This window comes from Acartia tonsa, chromosome 1 (assembly GCF_053477335.1).
Source record: "Acartia tonsa isolate MP-2025a chromosome 1, ASM5347733v1, whole genome shotgun sequence".
Lineage (NCBI taxonomy): Eukaryota > Metazoa > Arthropoda > Copepoda > Calanoida > Acartiidae > Acartia > Acartia tonsa.
In genome coordinates, this window is record NC_137260.1 from 48,685,915 (window position 1) to 48,703,276 (window position 17,362).

The 17,362-nt window shown below is 36.5% G+C and overlaps 4 protein-coding genes across 4 annotated transcripts; all 4 read right to left on the bottom strand.

The window, feature by feature from the left end:
- Nucleotides 1-22: 22 nt before the first annotated feature.
- Nucleotides 23-7,096, bottom strand: LOC145322625 (large ribosomal subunit protein eL30-like). Its single transcript, XM_080164777.1, has 5 exons — nucleotides 6,983-7,096; nucleotides 2,147-2,240; nucleotides 1,147-1,235; nucleotides 619-679; nucleotides 23-336 (listed from the first exon to the last, which is right to left on the bottom strand). The coding sequence occupies exons 1-5, from the start codon at nucleotides 7,056-7,058 to the stop codon at nucleotides 297-299; spliced, it is 360 nt and encodes a 119-aa protein (XP_080020903.1). The 5' UTR covers nucleotides 7,059-7,096; the 3' UTR covers nucleotides 23-296.
- LOC145322580 (uncharacterized) lies at nucleotides 7,067-13,429 on the bottom strand. Its single transcript, XM_080164720.1, has 9 exons — nucleotides 13,123-13,429; nucleotides 12,660-12,812; nucleotides 12,206-12,303; nucleotides 11,617-11,858; nucleotides 11,205-11,309; nucleotides 10,393-10,465; nucleotides 8,702-8,797; nucleotides 8,270-8,341; nucleotides 7,067-7,648 (listed from the first exon to the last, which is right to left on the bottom strand). The coding sequence occupies exons 3-9, from the start codon at nucleotides 12,239-12,241 to the stop codon at nucleotides 7,286-7,288; spliced, it is 987 nt and encodes a 328-aa protein (XP_080020846.1). The 5' UTR covers nucleotides 12,242-12,303; nucleotides 12,660-12,812; nucleotides 13,123-13,429; the 3' UTR covers nucleotides 7,067-7,285.
- LOC145327823 (protein Abitram) lies at nucleotides 12,428-13,696 on the bottom strand. Its single transcript, XM_080171373.1, has 4 exons — nucleotides 13,681-13,696; nucleotides 13,123-13,430; nucleotides 12,660-12,812; nucleotides 12,428-12,472 (listed from the first exon to the last, which is right to left on the bottom strand). Exons 1-4 carry the CDS (start codon nucleotides 13,694-13,696, stop codon nucleotides 12,428-12,430), a joined length of 522 nt encoding a protein of 173 aa, XP_080027499.1.
- On the bottom strand, nucleotides 13,696-14,428 carry Gar1 (Gar1 ribonucleoprotein). Its single transcript, XM_080164743.1, has one exon. It carries the CDS (start codon nucleotides 14,369-14,371, stop codon nucleotides 13,769-13,771), a length of 603 nt encoding a protein of 200 aa, XP_080020869.1. The 5' UTR covers nucleotides 14,372-14,428; the 3' UTR covers nucleotides 13,696-13,768.
- Between the last annotated feature and the right edge of the window lie 2,934 nt (nucleotides 14,429-17,362).

Consider the following 17,362-nt stretch of genomic DNA (forward strand, 5'->3'; position numbering starts at 1 on the left):
AGTATAAAAACAAAAATGCAAGTTTTATAATTGGATCTAGTTTTTATTAAATGTATTAAAGTGAGATATATTCAAGGTTACGAAGTATTAGAAGTAATTTAAAATTCAACATTTAATAAAAGCGGATGAAAAACACAATGGAACACTTTTTTTATATTTATCTCCAACGTAGCGCTTGTTTGACCGCTGACAGTTATGGATTAGCCGGTAGTCTACAAACGTTGGATGATGATGGAGGTAAGAATGTTGAAGCTGGAACTGGTTTCATGTTGATGGTTCAGAACAGATGAGCAGATTTAGGAAGTGGCCTCGCCGCCAGCAGCTGATGGCATAGTCCTTAAATCAAAGATATTTTTATTTGAACTAAAAAGGTCAGTAGTTCAATGATCTAGGAAAAATAACAAGCGAATATTTACAATCACCATCACCAATTCACCCCCCCCCCCCCCAAATAAATAGTCTGGAATGATAAATATAAAGATATTTTTTTTTATTTTAATCCCTCCTTCAATTTTTTTTTTTGCGGGGGGGGGATGAAATATTTCTCCTACTTGAGATAAAAATTAATCTTGTGCAAAATATGCACCCCTGCTACTACGCCACTAAATCCTATCTCACCTGATGATATCGGAGTCTCCGGCATCTGTAATTGAGAGGGTGCAAACACGGAAATATTTACCTTAACAAAATAAACATTATAAAATATTTCAGTTTTTAGATGTTTATCCAGTATCCACGTATCAAGATCTTAAACATTTGGACAATAATGCAAGGAGTTCGGGATAAGTCAATAGACGATAAATTGAAATACATCCCTAAAATATGATAATAGTTATTTCTCGCATCGTATTATAAACGGCTTTCCGCGGATATAGAATGTACAAATATGAGATTAAAACTAGTTTTTTTGTATGGATGAGAACCGGTTCCTATCCACCGGATTCGAATAAATACGAGAAACAAAATTATCCATTCTGTTAAAATAATAGATAAAAAAAAGTTTGTTATTACACGATTTTATAGAAATCCGAAGGGGATTTTTTAGTGTTTTTAAGACTCGACTGTGTTTAAAAGACATTTCAGCATTAAGAAGAAACTTAAATTTGGTATGAAGTAGCTGCGCCCCTAAACTAGTGTGTAACTTACCGCAGGCAGTTCCCAACTCGTTGTTGTCCCCGTTGTAGTGATGTACGCCAGTCTTGGCCAACATAGCATAGTACTCAATCTCGGACTTCCTACGAGATCATGGTCATTAAAATTTTTAAATCACAGCCTCTGCCTCCACAACTAGCTGAGGTTTGAAGTATATGGCACTTGGAAGGTGTATGCACTTTATCAAAACTGTCACAATTCATAAAAATGCGATATTTTTTGTAGAAAAATGCAAAAAAAAACTTAAAACGTTAGCTAAATGAAAATTGTTTTAATTCTTTTTGACGTACGTGCTCAACAAGTCAATTTTCAAACCAAAAGGGGGTTGTAGACTCCCCATTTGCATGCTTATGAATAAGACTTATCAGATTTTAGACAAAAGAATCGCACAAGATTTAAAATAGAAATAATAGAATAGGACCTACAAAAAGTGGTCCTAGAACATACGCAGGAGTGACAAGCGTCGGAGAGGAAACCAGAGGTGTGTATTCTGCAAATTTGACCCAGCTGAAGGGGGAGGGGGGGGGGGGTAAACAAAAAATATGTGGTTGGGGGAAAAAAAATGTAAAAATTAAGAGAACTGAAAGCATTTATTTTCCATTATCTCCACTCTATGATGAAAAAAAAAACTAAAATATGTGGGAGGGGGGATATGAATAAAAAAAAGTTTTGAAAATATTTTTCCCTTTTATCCCCTTCCTTGCTGGAAAAAAACTATGAGGGAAAAAAAAATTAAAAAATTTGCAGCAGGGAAGAAAAAATGAATCTTGTGCAGACATATACACCCCTGGAGGAAACTTAACCAAACCTAACCTATTTTAAACATTCCTAAAGGGTCTTATTTGCATAGTCATATCATAACCTAACAAGTATAGAAATACTTACATTAACTTGATATTTTAGACACTCTTGCGTTTGTCCACTCCAATAATTGTCTCTCCTGCGTTTGTTCTGGAACCGAAAAAGTAATAATACAGTTTTAAGATTGCCATACCTGAGGGGAGGGGTGTTGCTGGCAAGGATGACCAGCTTGCTGGTTCCCTTTCTCAAGGTCTTAATAGTCTGCTTGTAACCCAGGACATACTTGCCTAAAAATTGAATCAAGTTAATAAAAGTCGTAGCTTCTGGGCATCTCTAAAGGTTCGAGAATCCTGCTTGAGCAATTTTATTCGAGATTTTTGTTTACTTTAATAATAATCAAAATAACTTACAGGTAGAAAAGTTAAGACGCTGTTAGTTTGTACAGAAAAATCATGGTTCAATTAACAGTTTATTCATAAGCTAATGAATGGAAGAATGTGTTTCTCAAACTTTTGTTATCACCTGACATTTATACATTTTAAAAGCGGGAAGGGGGGGGGGGGTGTTAATGCAACCATCTCGTAATCAATAATTAAATGGCAATTAGAATTCGAATTTCGATCTGAAATTTTTCATCAGGAATCCTTGGTAGGTCTGTTTTTCCTAAATCGAACAAAAAGTTAAAAAAAAGTAACGGCAAGCGGCTCAGCCGTTTATCCGTTTTTTTTTGCCTATTTTCAGGGAAAATTTATCATAATTACGTAGGAATCAACTTTTTAAAACATGATTTTGGTTTAATTCATGTTAAATAACCAATTTTTAAATTTCTAGTACCAACAGCTACCAGCTAGAACAATTTGATTAGGTTTTTGAGCGACAAAAAGTATTATGTGGAGATAGGGGAGATTGTGTTGGTCACTTCTACGAGTGGAGGCAGAGGAAGGAGGTCGCCCCCACGCAGTATCTCCACCCCCACAACTGCAATCAACATCGGGGCGACCGTGGGACCAAGAACCAACAAGAACCGTTCCCTATCATCAACCACCGTCATCGTACATCCGGTTTTTCCAGCTGCCAGACAATGAGTATCCCTCAGCTAATTGGAATTTTTAACTAGTGTGACAACAAAGCATATACCAGCCTCTTTGCTTTGGCTATTATTAATACGAGCTGGAATAGAGCAAAATCCAGGCCCTGTCTGGAAATGTAACATCTGTAAGAAAAACCTGTCATCCATATCAGTTGAATGCTCATCCTGCCATACCTGGATCCACATAAAATGCTCAGGACTAACATCATCCAAACAGAGACGCCAACTACCAACCTGGCAAGGACCCTGCTGTTACATTCCCCCACCCCCCCGCAGAAACACCCCCCCCCCAAGTCGACAACCACCCCCCCAACCCACCCCCCCACCAAAGGCCGACACCCCCCCACCCCAACCCACGCCACCCCCCTCGTAGGCAAACCCCCCCCCCATCGACGCAACCCTCCCCCACAACCACCACCCCCCTCAAACAGTAGCAACGAAGATAGCTTAAAAATTTTACAACACAACATAAATGGCATAAACGGAAAGTTAGACGAACTCCTCAACTTCATGGACAACAACAACATTATGATTGCAGCAATCCAAGAAACAAAATTGACTGGCAAATCAAAGCCGAAGAAAACACCAGGCTACACAATGGTCAGGAAAGATAGAGGATCCGACAAAGGGGGAGGCATTGCCTTCCTTGTACACGAAACCATCCACTTCCAAACAGAGCCAAATCCACCTGCTCTGGACAGAGATCCCCACATAGAAGCCCAGACAATCAAGATTCCTGGCAAAGACTGCAACCTTACCATCAGAAATGTGTACATACCACCATCCAGCAGTTGTCAAACTCAGTACACACCTGCCATCGAAGATCTTCTTAACGACACCAACACAACATCACTTGTCATCGGCGATTTCAACGCGCACCACAGAACATGGTATACTGAGGGAAATGAAGACGCAAGAGGAAAACAAATAATTGAAATAATAGAAGGTACTAACATTGGATTCACCAATGAAGATCAACCCACTAGAGTTGCCAATGGCTCCAGCACTGCACCTGACCTTGGACTCGCCACATCAGACATCCTACCGTCCATTGACTGGAGTACAGAGACCAAACTCAGCTCAGATCACCTTCCTATTATACTAACAATAAATGGAGAGTTCAAGCGCCATAAATCTGCAAATAGAACATACACCAACTTCGCCAAAGCAGACTGGACAGGTTTCAAAGACTTCACTGAAAACGCCTTTGCAACAGCTCCTGCTGTCACAAACGTTCACAAAAGTGAAAAGCTCTTTAGAAAAATTGTTCAAAAAGCAGCAAAGAAATTCATACCATCAGGACGCATCATGAAACCTATCAACTCCATCCCCACCGAAGCTGCTGACATGATCAAAGAGCGTGATAGAATCAGAGAACAAGACCCATCTGACCAAAGAATACCTGACCTCAACAAGAACATCACAAAGAACATAAATGAGCACAAGCAGAAAAAATGGCAAGAACACCTAGACCAAGATGGACTCTCTCCAATCATGCTTAAGAACCTCGGACTAAATGGACTGACCTTCCTAACCAACATCTACAACCGCTGCCTGCTGACCACAACAATTCCATCGGTGTGGAAGACAGGAAGAATTATTCCAATCTTGAAGCCGAACAAACCAGCTGATATTGGCTCTAGTCATAGACCAATTTCACTCTTGTCCCCAGCTGCTCAGATCCTGGAAGCAGTTATCCTCCCATCAATAACTGAAGCAGTAAACCTTGCAGACCACCAGCATGGTTTCAGGAAAGGCCGCTCCACAACAACTGCTCTACATGACATCTACGAGCACGTGACTGAAGGACTAAACCAGAAGAAGCCAGTCAGCCGAACATTATCTGTTGCTATTGACCTGTCAAAAGCATTTGACACAGTTGACCATGCACAACTCCTGGACGACATATCTCAGCTCAATCTAAACTCCTACATCAAGAGATTCCTCTGCGCCTACCTCCGAGGCAGACAGACATATGTTGAATACAGGGGAGCTAAATCTGGTTTCAGAAAAGTCAAGCAAGGAGTCCCACAAGGGGGTGTGCTATCTCCGACATTGTTCAATTTATGTATGTCCAAGATGCCCGCTCCACCAAACAACATCAAACTTGTGTCCTATGCTGATGACTCAAACGTCCTCAAGTCTGGTAAAACCATCAAAGAAATATGTCCTGACCTTAATGCATACCTTGATGTACTTGATGCTTGGTTCAAATCAAGAAACTTGTTTATCTCACCATCAAAGTCATCAGCAACCATCTTCACCACCTTCAGCAACGAACTGTCAGCTGAACTTCCAATTAACATCAATGGTGAACAAGTACCCACAGTCACCCAGCCAAAGTTTCTAGGCGTCACCTTTGACAGCCTCCTGTCCTTCACACATCATGCAGACGACCTGAAAGCTAAAGTGCAATCTAAGGCCAACGTGCTCAAGGCTCTCTCAGGCACGACCTGGGGGAAAGACAAAGAAGTCCTCCTAAACACCTACAAAGCTATTGGACAGTCCCAACTAAATTATGCATGCCCCATCTGGACACCCCACCTAAGTAATACATCATGGAACAACCTTCAGGTGGCCCAGAATTCCTCTCTACGAGTGGCAACAGGCTGTTTGAAAATGACCAATATCGATCATCTTCATTCAGAAACAAAAATCATGCCTGTAAAAGCCCACTGTGAGATGATCTCCAAGCAGTACCTGATGTCAACCCAGAAACCTGACCATCCATGCAACAGCGACCTAAATGCCCCAGCACCACCAAGAGTAATGAAAAATACTCTTAAGACACGCTTTGGTGATGAAATCAGTAATCTACTGCCAAACGGGGTCCCTGACAACACCACCTACAAACAAAAACTCAAGGAGATTCATACCCGAGAAGTGTCCAAAACCATCAGAAACCTGAAAGATAATCCTGTCTTAAACATGCCAGCACCAAAAGTCAACAAGACTGAGAGAACACTACCAAGGAAGACCAGATCTACACTAGCGCAGCTCAGATCTGGCAAGAGCTCATTCCTCAACAACACTCTCAACAGATTCTCTGCTGAGATTCAAGACAAATGTCCACACTGCAACAACACACCACACAACACACAACATCTTTTCAACTGCCCAACAAGACCTACCACACTAGCAGTAAAATCACTCTGGGAGAAACCAGTCGAAGTGGCAGCCTTCCTGGAACTACCTGGAATAAACGATGACGGAGGTTAAATGTACGGGCTACAAAACAAACAAATGTGGAGATAGGTTTCGTGACTAATTTAATCTTAATCTGAGCCGCCAGCCGTTACTTTTCCAACTTTTAGTTCGATTTAGGAAAAATAAACCTGCCAAGGATTGTTCATGCAAAATTGTAGATCAAAATTCGAATTCTAAGTTCCATTTAATCTTAGATTACGAGATGGATGCATTAAAAAAAACCACTTAGTGTCGGTCCGTACTCGTAGTTTAAAGTTAATTTGAACAGGTTAGAATTGTCCAATCGGTTTCAAACTTTACATGATGATTCCAATAACAGTAAGGGAAGACTCGAAAAAAAAGCAACTCGATAATCATAACCAGAAAGTCCGTACGTCCATATAAAACATGCTGAATTTTTGACAACAAATTTTTGTATGTTGAATTATCAGATTCATCTGACTTGGAATACTGATTCCTATTTCAAGGTACAATGTTACAAGTGAAGCATATCTTTAATAAAGTCCTAAAAATGTAAGCATGTCCTTCAACAGTATCCTGTATTTAAGCAGTTTTGCAACAATTTTACTTACAATTTAGTTTAAAACTTTAAACTTATACATTAATATTTTAATTTTTCAGATCTGACACTCTACAAGCGTCCTTTGTTTGTCCTTCCACTAGAGCTTCGCTTTTAAGGATGTTGTCATCCTTGTTTTGCCATAATTAAACCAAATATTACGTACAAATTACCTGACTTCATAACCAGGGCCAACCTGGCATTGATGGACTCCGCGGCCGTTTTCTTCCCCTTCTTTTGGGCACCCATCTTCTATATCTGAAATATCAATAATTCGATTCAATAAGTGCCAATAAATAAACAGATACAAAACATTCGATAATTAAACACGATAATTTTTTAAAAGTTCAAAAGAACATAAAAATAGACATGTACAGTATAATTTAGATGCAATCACAGCCTCAAAGTTTAGTTAATAATAAAAAAACATAATTTTAATTTTTTAAATGTGTCAAAATTACATGGACAAATAAATCTTAAAAGTTGTGCATATTTAGAAAGGGTTGGCTAAACTTCATGATGCGATACAGATTTGTGGCTAGAATGATTAATTCATTTTGCGTTCTAGCGCCCAATCTCTGACCCACGTACTCCAGCACTTTGACTTCTCCGGGTGAATATTCGGTATTGGTAGAGGGTGCTTGGGCCACATCCACAATATTTTCGCTTTCATCGTCTGAGCTTTTCTGGCGCTCGGTGTTTGAAGTAAGGTACATTTGGTTGGTGCTTGGGCCCTCGATGCTCTGTTGGTCTGCAATTTCTGGAGCGTTTGGGTTCAATGTGTCCAACAAAAGGCTAGCACGCTCTTGGATACAGTCATACAAAACTTGCAGGGCTTCCTAAAAAATATACTTATATGATATTTATCACATAATTTTCCGTACTAGCAGCTGCGCCCTTAACATCTAGGGCACAAAGGAGAAAAGGGAAAGACGGAAATAAATCAAGCTAAGAACAAAATTTGAAAATAAAATGGTCTAATCCCCTTCCTGGTATCTATGTAAATTGGAGAAATAAATCAGTTCAGTAGTTAAAAAAATTTTACTACTTTATCAGGGGTGTATATTCTGCACAAGATTTATTTTTTTCCCCCGGCTACAAAATTTGTTATTTCCCCCCCCCCCCCCTAGTTTTTTCTCAACATGTAGGGGGGAAAATGGAAAAATATTTAAAGGACTCTATATTTTATTTATTTTTATTCCTCCTACCACACATTTTTTTATTTTTTATTCACTAATGGAAAAAATGTTTTCAGTTTTCTTAATTTTTACATTTTTTTCCCTCCAACCCCTTCCCCCCCCCCCCTGAGCAGGGGATCCCATGTAGAATATACACCCCTGTACTTTATATAATAGGAAATGAAAGTAACATGATATATTATAAGTCTGTCTGCTGCGTAGGATCTCAAATAGCTTAACTGATAAGGACATAGCTACTCTACTGTCATGCATGTAATTTACCTTAACAGAACAGGTGGAGCCACCAGGAGCTACGTGTTCGTATAACTTTAATGCCCCACTTCCTGGATCTTCCTAAATCAAAAAGAATAAATAAAGTAAAAATTAATACTAAAGTAATGTTGTTTGATTTTTTTTTTGTAGATACTATATAAAACTAATGCTAGAGAAAAACTTGAGACATAGAAAACTGACTAGATATGATAGTAAGCTCAGTAGTAACACACTGAGTAACGGTCGTGAAAGTAAGGTAATCAAGAGTAGCTCCCATGAGACAGAGTGTCAAGTCAATGAACAATAACATGAACTTGAGCTGGCCCTGATGGCTATAAAATTGTCTTGTCCAATACTCCATGACTTCTTAGGTCCAAACACACAAATATAGCATCAGCACACACACACACTAGATAATAGTTTATAGTATACATGTTTTACCTCCATTTCTGGTGCAGGTTCCGACAGTCTGGACTTGAAATAAGATCTGGCACGCTGGTTAGAATTCTTGTACTCATTAGCTTGATCAACATAGAACTAAATACACGAAAATAATTAACACTTTTTTCATGTAAGCAAAAATGTTCTTTTTGATTAAAAAAAACAGCTTATTAAGATGATTAATTCAAATTTTGTATTGTATTATTGAAAATGACAATAGGAAGATAAAAATATTTTCATAAAAGAGGGAAGTCATTTTCTAGTAAATCCCGTAAAGGTGTGTGTTATAAGGCCTAAAAATAGTAGTAGAACGATAAGGTGCTCTATATATTTGTATTCCCTATTGAATAGAACAATAGGGAATTTTTTTTTTTTTTTTGATAACCGTACCTGGAATATCTTAAAAAAATAAGAAATTTCTATCAAACGCTTTGTTTGGCTCAAACTGTTAAAGTTTCATTTTAATGTTCACTGCTCGTACAACCTGTAAAGAATGGCTTCTTCCTTTATTTAATGGTATAGATTGTTCTTAACCTTTACCTTGTACCTATAGAAAACATTATTATTATAATTATATATTTTTTTAATTTTTGTCAGTTTGAGCCAAACAAAGCGTTTGATAGAAATTTCTTATGATAGATATTCCAGGTATGGTTATCAAAAAAAAAAAAAATTCCCTATTGTTCTATTCAATAGGGAATACCACTATATAGAGCACCTTATCGTTCTACTACTATTTTTAGGCCTTATAACACACACCTTAACGGGATTTACTAGAAAATGACTTCCCTCTTTGAACACATTTATAAATGAAATATGACTAACAAATTAAGGTTTGATAGGCTAAGTGAGATAATGTTACTAACTAATTCTGTGCCTGGGTGTATATTCTACATGGGATCCCCTGCTGAAGGAATGTGGAGGGGGGAATAAAAATATGTGGGAGGGGGGGAATGAAGAAATAATAGAAATAGAAGAGTAGAAGAATATTCTGAACCCTTTTTTCGTCAAATCTAAGAGAGAACATTTCTAGCAGACAAAAGTATTGTTTACTCTCGACTCAAGCTGATGTGGATTCTTAAAAAATGATAGGCTCGCTATTCGATAGTGAGGCAAAATTATTTTTGTGAAAAATCATCCAAAAGCACATTAAAAATCTACAAAAATTAAACAAAATCATATGTTAATAACCCTCTTAAGATTTTATTTCATTTTTGTAAATTTTTTTATTCGATTTTGGAGGATTTTTCACAAAAATAATTTTGCCTCACCAGCGAGTTGCCAGCCTAACTTTGTTTTTAAGAATCCAACTTTGTTTCAAGCTTTCAAATTGTAAACGAAATTTTTAGGCAATTAATTCTGATTCCGCAAAGCTTTCTACTAAGAAAATATACTGTTAACAGCTGACTTTTATGTATGTATGAAATGAAAAAAACATGCCTTCGTAGCAAAATGTGTACACAATTTCAACCAATGAGATCTAATGTAAATTCCGATGCGATTCTCCTATTGGCTCAATCAGACATTCCCTCTCTTTCTTAGTACCTTTATTGAAGAAATAAACAGTCCTGAAAACATTTTTTGTCCTTTGGAGTGAAATATTTGTCAGGAGAAAAAAAAATCTTTAGCAGAACAAATACCCCTGTAATTCTGACTATTACCTAATAAATATTTACATTAAAAAAACCTACCTTATCTTTGACAATCAATTTCAAATTGTCTAGATCATCTTTAAACCAGATCTCTACAGCAGCTTCAACATCCCTGAAAGTGGAACAACTTGTGAGGGGATGTTCCATGAAATGTACTTTAGAAGATGTTTTACACCACACTTGAAAAAAAAAGTATGTGGAAGGGGTGAAATATTTTTAACAGCCACAGTACTCAAATTTTCAATAAATTAAAAAAAAAGGGGGGGGGGGGGTTTAATGCAACCATCTCGTAATCAGTGAGCAAATGGCACTTAGAATTCGAATTTTGATCTGGAATTTTGCATGAGGTAGGTCTATTTTCCCTAAATTGAACAAAAAGTTGGAAAAGTAACGGCTAACGGCTCAGCAGTTCAGCCATTTTTAAAACTATTTCAAGGGAAATCATCAGGAAACCTATCTCCACATAATACTCTATGCTGCTCCAAAACGTGTTCAAACTGTTCTAGCCGCTAGTTGCTGGTAATAGAAATCTAAAAATGATTTTTTTGTATCATTTCACATGATTTAAAGCAAAAATATGTTTCAAAAAGTTGATTCCTACATAATTTATGGCAGATTTGCCCTAAAAATAGCAAAAAACGGCTAAACGGCTAAGCCGTTAGCCATTACTTTCTCAACTTTTTGTTCGATTTAGGGAAAATAGACCTACCAAGGATTACTCATACTCATAGAAATTCGAATTGTAAGTGCCATTTGCTCACTGATTACGAGATGGTTGCATTAAAAACCCCCCCTTTCTAAGAGGATAATACCAAATTAATAATATTTCTAAACATTCTTGTAAAACTTACTGTGTCCTAAATTTCCCCTTGCTGTAGAGAAGTGATCGAACCAGGAGAAATCTTAGACAGGCCTCCATCTTTAATATACTATCTGGTCCCAGTCTTTCACGAGGTCTAAAATTAAAAAAACAAAAACATCTTTTTTCATTTTGATAATATATCTCAATTTTATATTAAATTTGGAAAGCTAGAAAAAAATTTTAAAGCAGGGATAGCTATACAAGACACTTAATAAAACAAAAACAGACTCAGATTAAGGAATAATTTGAGGCAAGTATCTAAAAAGTTCCAGATTTCGGATTTAGATTTCTATCCCTGGTTGCGGTTAAAATAATAAAAAAATATTTTCATTTTTGAAAGCAAAATTATTAATCGAAGACAAAGTATACCATGGAATAGCTTCTCAGATAAATAAACTTACATTGAATATTTTGCAAGATAAGCAGAGACGCCAGTGTGCAGAGTATGCATAAACTTGTACTTGGTTATGTAGGGGAGAGGGCCCTGAGACAACAGATTTCCCAACATTAATGCAAGCATTGAATAGTCTGTACCCTCATCTTTTATGTTTGGCTCGTTATTCATCATTATATGCATCAACTCTGTATATTCCATACACAATGCAAAAGAGAAGATCTTTCTCGATATTTTCTCGTACAACTCCTGAAATTTAAAATATTTAGGAAAGGCATTTTTTCTAGGGTAGATTTTTCTTCGGAGGGTGGAGGTACTTTTCCCCCAAAACTATTATAAATCTTTCGTTACACACAAAAAGGAACAGAATGTCTGTAAATGGATTTTTAAATATTGTTTATTATTGAAGTGTGTTATAAAAATGTAACACTAATGAGCTGTAATATAAAAATTCTTGACTGATATTAAACAATAAATGTTTGAAGAGTAATATCCAAGCAATATCCGCAACAATCGTGTGTAAGTTTGTCTTTTTAAAGAGCATGATTTTAAAGTATTTAAGCGACTAAAAATGATAACAAAAAAATTTATATTACCTTAGATATAAGTGGCGCATCACTGAGATCACTCATAGTTTCTCCTTTCCAATCACCTGCTCGTACTGATCCTTTGTCAACAGTCCGGCTTTACACTCCTAATCAAAAATAAATAAAATTAATAGTAAATAAAAGAACGTAAAAAACAAAAGCTTTTATCTCATTTCAATAAATTATGGCAATTTAATTGAATGGAGTTGATATGTATTTATAATATCAAGACTAGAAATTGATGGCCCAGAACATCGGCCTTTGGGGCCCGCAAAACTGGAAATAATCCTTTTTCTACTTTACAATTTACAGAAAACTTTCTTTTATATGAACTATGTGATAAATAACTTTATTACTATCTTAATCTTAAAACTAAATAAGCAACTTTTCACATTTCATATTATATTAATGATAATCTAAGATTTTTCACAAAGAAAAAAGTGCCTAAAAATAAAAAAATTACCTCAATATGGCCCAGATATGGTAGGAGAACGGCCAGATGTCCTGTTGAGTCAGGTTTATCTCTAGCTAGAGATGGATTAGCCAGAACTATTCTGTTCATACAGATCAACTTCGAGGGTGCAATAGCTGTTACTGGGAAACTCTCGCAATCAGTCTAAATAATTTTCATAAAATACATACAAATTAACATAATTCAGATACTTTTATTTAGGGATATATATTCTGCTGCCTGCACAAGATTTATTTTCCCCCGGCTGCAGAAATTTATCAAGTTCTTCTTACCTCTCCCACATATTTTTCTAGTCCCCCCCCCCCCAAAAAAAAAGGGAGAAAATATGGAAAAAATGTTTTAGTACTTTGTTTTTTTTTATCCCCCCCCTCCCTAAATAAAGTTTATTAACCAGTAGTCACTTTATATTGAAGGTAATTGTTCATATAATAAGGAATCAACAAAAAAAAAGTACCTCTAAAAAACACAGAATAGACGCAGGATCCAAACACTGGCCACCTTTCTTTCCTTTACCAACAGCTTTGTTCTTCTTCCTATCACAAGTCTCAGAAACTTCACAATTAATGGATTTAACAGTCAGCTGTTTGGTTATAATCGGATGACTGGGTGCCAGACAGACCAGAGACACACGGTTGGAATGAACTAGGAGACAGAGATCGTGATGACGATCTCTGTCTTGATCCACACTGTAGTATGGTGTGTAGTATCGTTCTGTCACTGTCTGATATGGCAAAGATAAATCTATGCTTTCCTCAATTGGACCTGTTAAGCAAGAGAATTCTGTTATTTAGAACTAATTCGAGTTAGGGAATTAAAGAGAAAAATACATCAACTGCTGTGTAAAATTCAACCTGTTGTAAATAAATCTTAGACAGTTCTTTTATGACGAATGTTAAAAAATCACTTCTACCCCTGGCAGTAAACTACCTAATACAGAATAGAATAAAGATTGTTATGTTATAGTTCAGAATTCCCTTTCCTATAGTCACAGGTATCTGATTATCCGAATAACCAATATCATTAGTCATCTGAAAAAAAATAAAAAATGCTTTAAATTTATGTACATTAGAGACATTGTACAATAATGTACAATTACAGGATTAACTTCTACCCCTAAATCCACCTCCACCCCGACCTCCCCTGAAACCGCCGCCACCACCACGACCGCCACCACCGAATCCTCCACCACCACGACCGCCGCCGCCGAATCCACCACCTCTTCCGCCTCTAAAACCTCCGCCACCTCTTCCACCACCACCACGGCCGCCGCCTCTTCCTCCCCTACCACCACGTCCGCCACCGCCGATTCTCTTTGCACCTGGCGGTTGTGGCAAAAATCTGGACAGAGGCAATAACTTAGCGGGATCAATGAAAAATTCAGAGTCCTTGGCAAAAGAAGATGCCTTTACATTATCTGATAACTTAACAGAGACAAGATATTCACGAATTCCACCAAAAATCTCGTCAATTTTGCCAATTGGCTGCATGTTTTCCAGGTAGATGGGAGCGTTGAAGTAGGGCACGTCATTAATAGACGATCTGAGTACGAGATCTTCTTGACATGTGTGGGACAATTTACCAAACTTGGTAACGCGTTCTGGAGGCTGGTCGAATCCAAATCGGCCACCGCCGCCTCCCCTACCGCCACGGAAGCCACCGCCACGTCCACCACCACGACCGCCGCGTCCTCCTCTAAAGCTCATTGTGATATGAGCTTAGTTAATCTGAAATAAGAAAAATTACATAAATCAACTGAGAAATTACAATTTTATTTCGGCTTTTAAGAAAATCTTGACATGTCTGCCCATATGTCTATGGCTTGGAATCTCGCTAACTTAACAGCTGGCATGCAATATGTTTTTAATTTAAAGTGAAACATCTTAATCGCCACAAAAAGGCGTTTAGTTATTTCTCTCTCCAAAGATAAATCGCCCGTAGAAAAATAAAGCCTCCCCAACCCATTAGTATTCGCGCTTGTGATAATATATATAACAGCGGCTTCGCTAGTATATGTATATTTTTTGAGGGGGTGGGGGTGTCCCAACCCTCAAGAAAATAGCTTAAAACCACCACAGGAAAAGTAGGAATGTTCCATATTTGGTTCAGCGGTTACTGAGATCTTAAGCTTCAGACGGACAGACAGACATAGTTCTGCTTTGTATTATAGATATAGATATAGGTTTGAATATTTATAATGGTTTTACAATGACAAACTGCTTTGTTACAGAAATATAATGCAAAATGAAAAAAATATATAAAATTGTGATTACTATTTCAGATTTTATAGGTAAATAATAACATACTTTTGTAAAATAAAATTATGTTAGTGAAAAATGCGAAACGAAGATTATAAATAGATTTATTTTGAACAATGTGTTAAATACTAGGTATCAATTTGGCAAAAGATTTAAACTCAGTAAAAAACGAATTTTCTTGGGAACGATTAACTGAAAAATAACATGTATTGCAAATTATAAACAAAATATCGTTATATTTTTAACAATTAAATACTTAAAAATAAGTAAAACTTGATTAAACTATTATCAACTTTAAAAATAAGCGATTTTACATGCAATTTCATTAAAAATTCATCATAAAAGTTTTCACAGTAGTCTCGTACCTAGAATTATTACCTCTACACGTGTGGAGCTATATCTCACCTTTGTATAATTCTACGCGGCAAACTGCGCTAATACACACACACATAGAGTAATTAAATATAGAGTAGACATTATATACTAAGCGAAACTTTAACAATAAATATTTATAAATGATATTTTCGGAAAAATATATATAAATCTTATCATATATATTTTGATTTAAAAAGTGCTTGCGCGTCATAGAGAAAAAAATAAAAGAGAGGAATCGAAGCAACTAGAAGACGAAAATAGGCAGTGGGCCTAGAGGCCTACTCAGCGCTGTTGCCGCGCTAAAATTTATTGCTATTCTACTACTTTTTAAATGGGAGGATTAAAAATTATTTAAAAAAATATTTTTTTACTTTTTACTATTTCCATATTTAGGGCAAGAATATTAGATTAGATATTTTCGTTTTAATTTTTTAATTAAAAATTACATAGAATTTTATTTTTATTTAAAAAAATTTGTTCATGAAAGATGAATCCTTCTATTTCTAAAAAGGGGGAAATTTTTTTCATAATGAACATTCAGCTGATTCTGATCGCCCACGGCTATTTGCTAAATATCGCTTTTCTTTTTATTCACATTATTATTTATGATTGACTTACAAAAAGCCCTGGGCGGCTTTTGATTTTCGTCTGCTTCTAAATTTAGGGATGGGGAAGTAGTATTTTACCATGAAAAAGGGGTGAGTATTCATCCTCTTATCCTTTTTCCTTATGTTGCGCGTCTATGTTTTTCACGGTATGACCCATCATAATAATCATCGTGAACAGGGTTTGACAGGGAGTACGCCAATCGCAACCGAAAATTTTACACCCTTTTTTACTAAAGCAATTTAGGGGGGCGTATGGGTCTAAGATAGAGATTAGGGGGGAAATTTATCCTTATAATAAAGTAACAGGATGTTTGCCTGTGTGTTTGTGTGTTTGTATGTTTGTACTGAAGGATCTCGCTAACCGCTGCTGAACCGATCGGGTTCTCCTTAACAGGGTAGATTCTCATACGTCCCGGGAAGGTTTATAACTATTTTGGGGGAGGGTACCACCACCCTCCCTAGAGAAATTGAATTTTTTTTTTAAATTTATCGATTTTAGAAAGAGAGTTCAACGACAAACAAACGCCAAACGTAATATAGCCATATTTTAAATTTAAAAAAAAAACATTTAAAGTGCCACTAGAGGCCTCTAGGGGCGTAGCCGCTAGTAATGGATATAGAATACGTTGATTTTAAGACAAGCGAAATTTTGTCGTCAATTTAGGTTGCTATATACATTATTGGCCAAATCGTTCCTCCAGTAGAAGGGGAGGGGTTGAGGTAAAGGGGGTCGATGGCCAATGTTATCGTTATATTAGCCAACTGGAATAACATTTTTCTATCAGTGTATGCGAAAGGCAGGGACAAGGGAAGGTTTCTCTGACCAAAAAGTCTATCAAAATCACGCAATCTAATCACGAAACCCTTATGAGTGTGTAATATTATCAATGATTCAACTATTATTAAAAGGGGCTTGTAGTAATTATGTAAGAGTATAAATTCGCTAATCTAAATTCACTAAACCTCATCAAATGTTTGTAGATTATTAACAGGGATCGGCAGCCGCACGTAAGCCACGTGTAAGCCTCAGTGATATCGTCATTTTAATACTATAATATTCAGCTGGATGTATAAAACTGCTCTTTAGCAGACAATCCTTCTTTCTGAAATTTCTTTTTCTGCTCACAAGCAGGTTTAAGAGTGAGGCTGAGGCGCGGCTGCCGAACCCTGATTATTAATGTTATTAGCAGACCGATTAAAAAAAAATAACACAGTAGGGAGATTAAAAAAACATTTTTAAATACTTCCTAAAAATAAAATCTTTAAATATTTTTCCTACCCATAAAATTTGTAACTGTTTAAAGACAAAAAACAAAATATTTTGACAAATTTTTACTTCGGCTCATTTTCAAACACTTCCTAATTAACCCTTTAGAGCAAGTTAAAGTAAAAGTTTCAAATTGATTCAATAACTTAAAAACATCTTACTTTAAAGCTCAAAAATAAAATCCTTTAC

What these genes read in the sequence shown, in the direction of transcription:
- LOC145322625 (XM_080164777.1), bottom strand. Translation starts at nt 7,058, where the DNA reads ATGGGTGCCCAAAAGAAGGGGAAGAAAACGGCCGCGGAGTCCATCAAT. An exon ending in GGCCCTGGTTATGAAGTCAG is followed by an intron (nt 2,241 to 6,982) that starts GTAATTTGTACG and finishes TTCAATTTTTAG; the next exon opens with GCAAGTATGTCCTGGGTTAC. An exon ending in AGCAACACCCCTCCCCTCAG is followed by an intron (nt 1,236 to 2,146) that starts GTATGGCAATCT and finishes ATGATCTCGTAG; the next exon opens with GAAGTCCGAGATTGAGTACT.
- LOC145322580 (XM_080164720.1), bottom strand. Translation starts at nt 12,241, where the DNA reads ATGAGTGATCTCAGTGATGCGCCACTTATATCTAAG. An exon ending in AATTGATTGTCAAAGATAAG is followed by an intron (nt 8,798 to 10,392) that starts GTAGGTTTTTTT and finishes TCGTGTATTTAG; the next exon opens with TTCTATGTTGATCAAGCTAA. An exon ending in AACCTGCACCAGAAATGGAG is followed by an intron (nt 8,342 to 8,701) that starts GTAAAACATGTA and finishes TTTTTGATTTAG; the next exon opens with GAAGATCCAGGAAGTGGGGC.
- LOC145327823 (XM_080171373.1), bottom strand. An exon ending in CTATTCTGTGTTTTTTAGAG is followed by an intron (nt 12,813 to 13,122) that starts GTACTTTTTTTT and finishes AAAATTATTTAG; the next exon opens with ACTGATTGCGAGAGTTTCCC. An exon ending in CATATCTGGGCCATATTGAG is followed by an intron (nt 12,473 to 12,659) that starts GTAATTTTTTTA and finishes GATTATTTCCAG; the next exon opens with TTTTGCGGGCCCCAAAGGCC.
- Gar1 (XM_080164743.1), bottom strand. Translation starts at nt 14,371, where the DNA reads ATGAGCTTTAGAGGAGGACGCGGCGGTCGTGGTGGTGGACGTGGCGGT.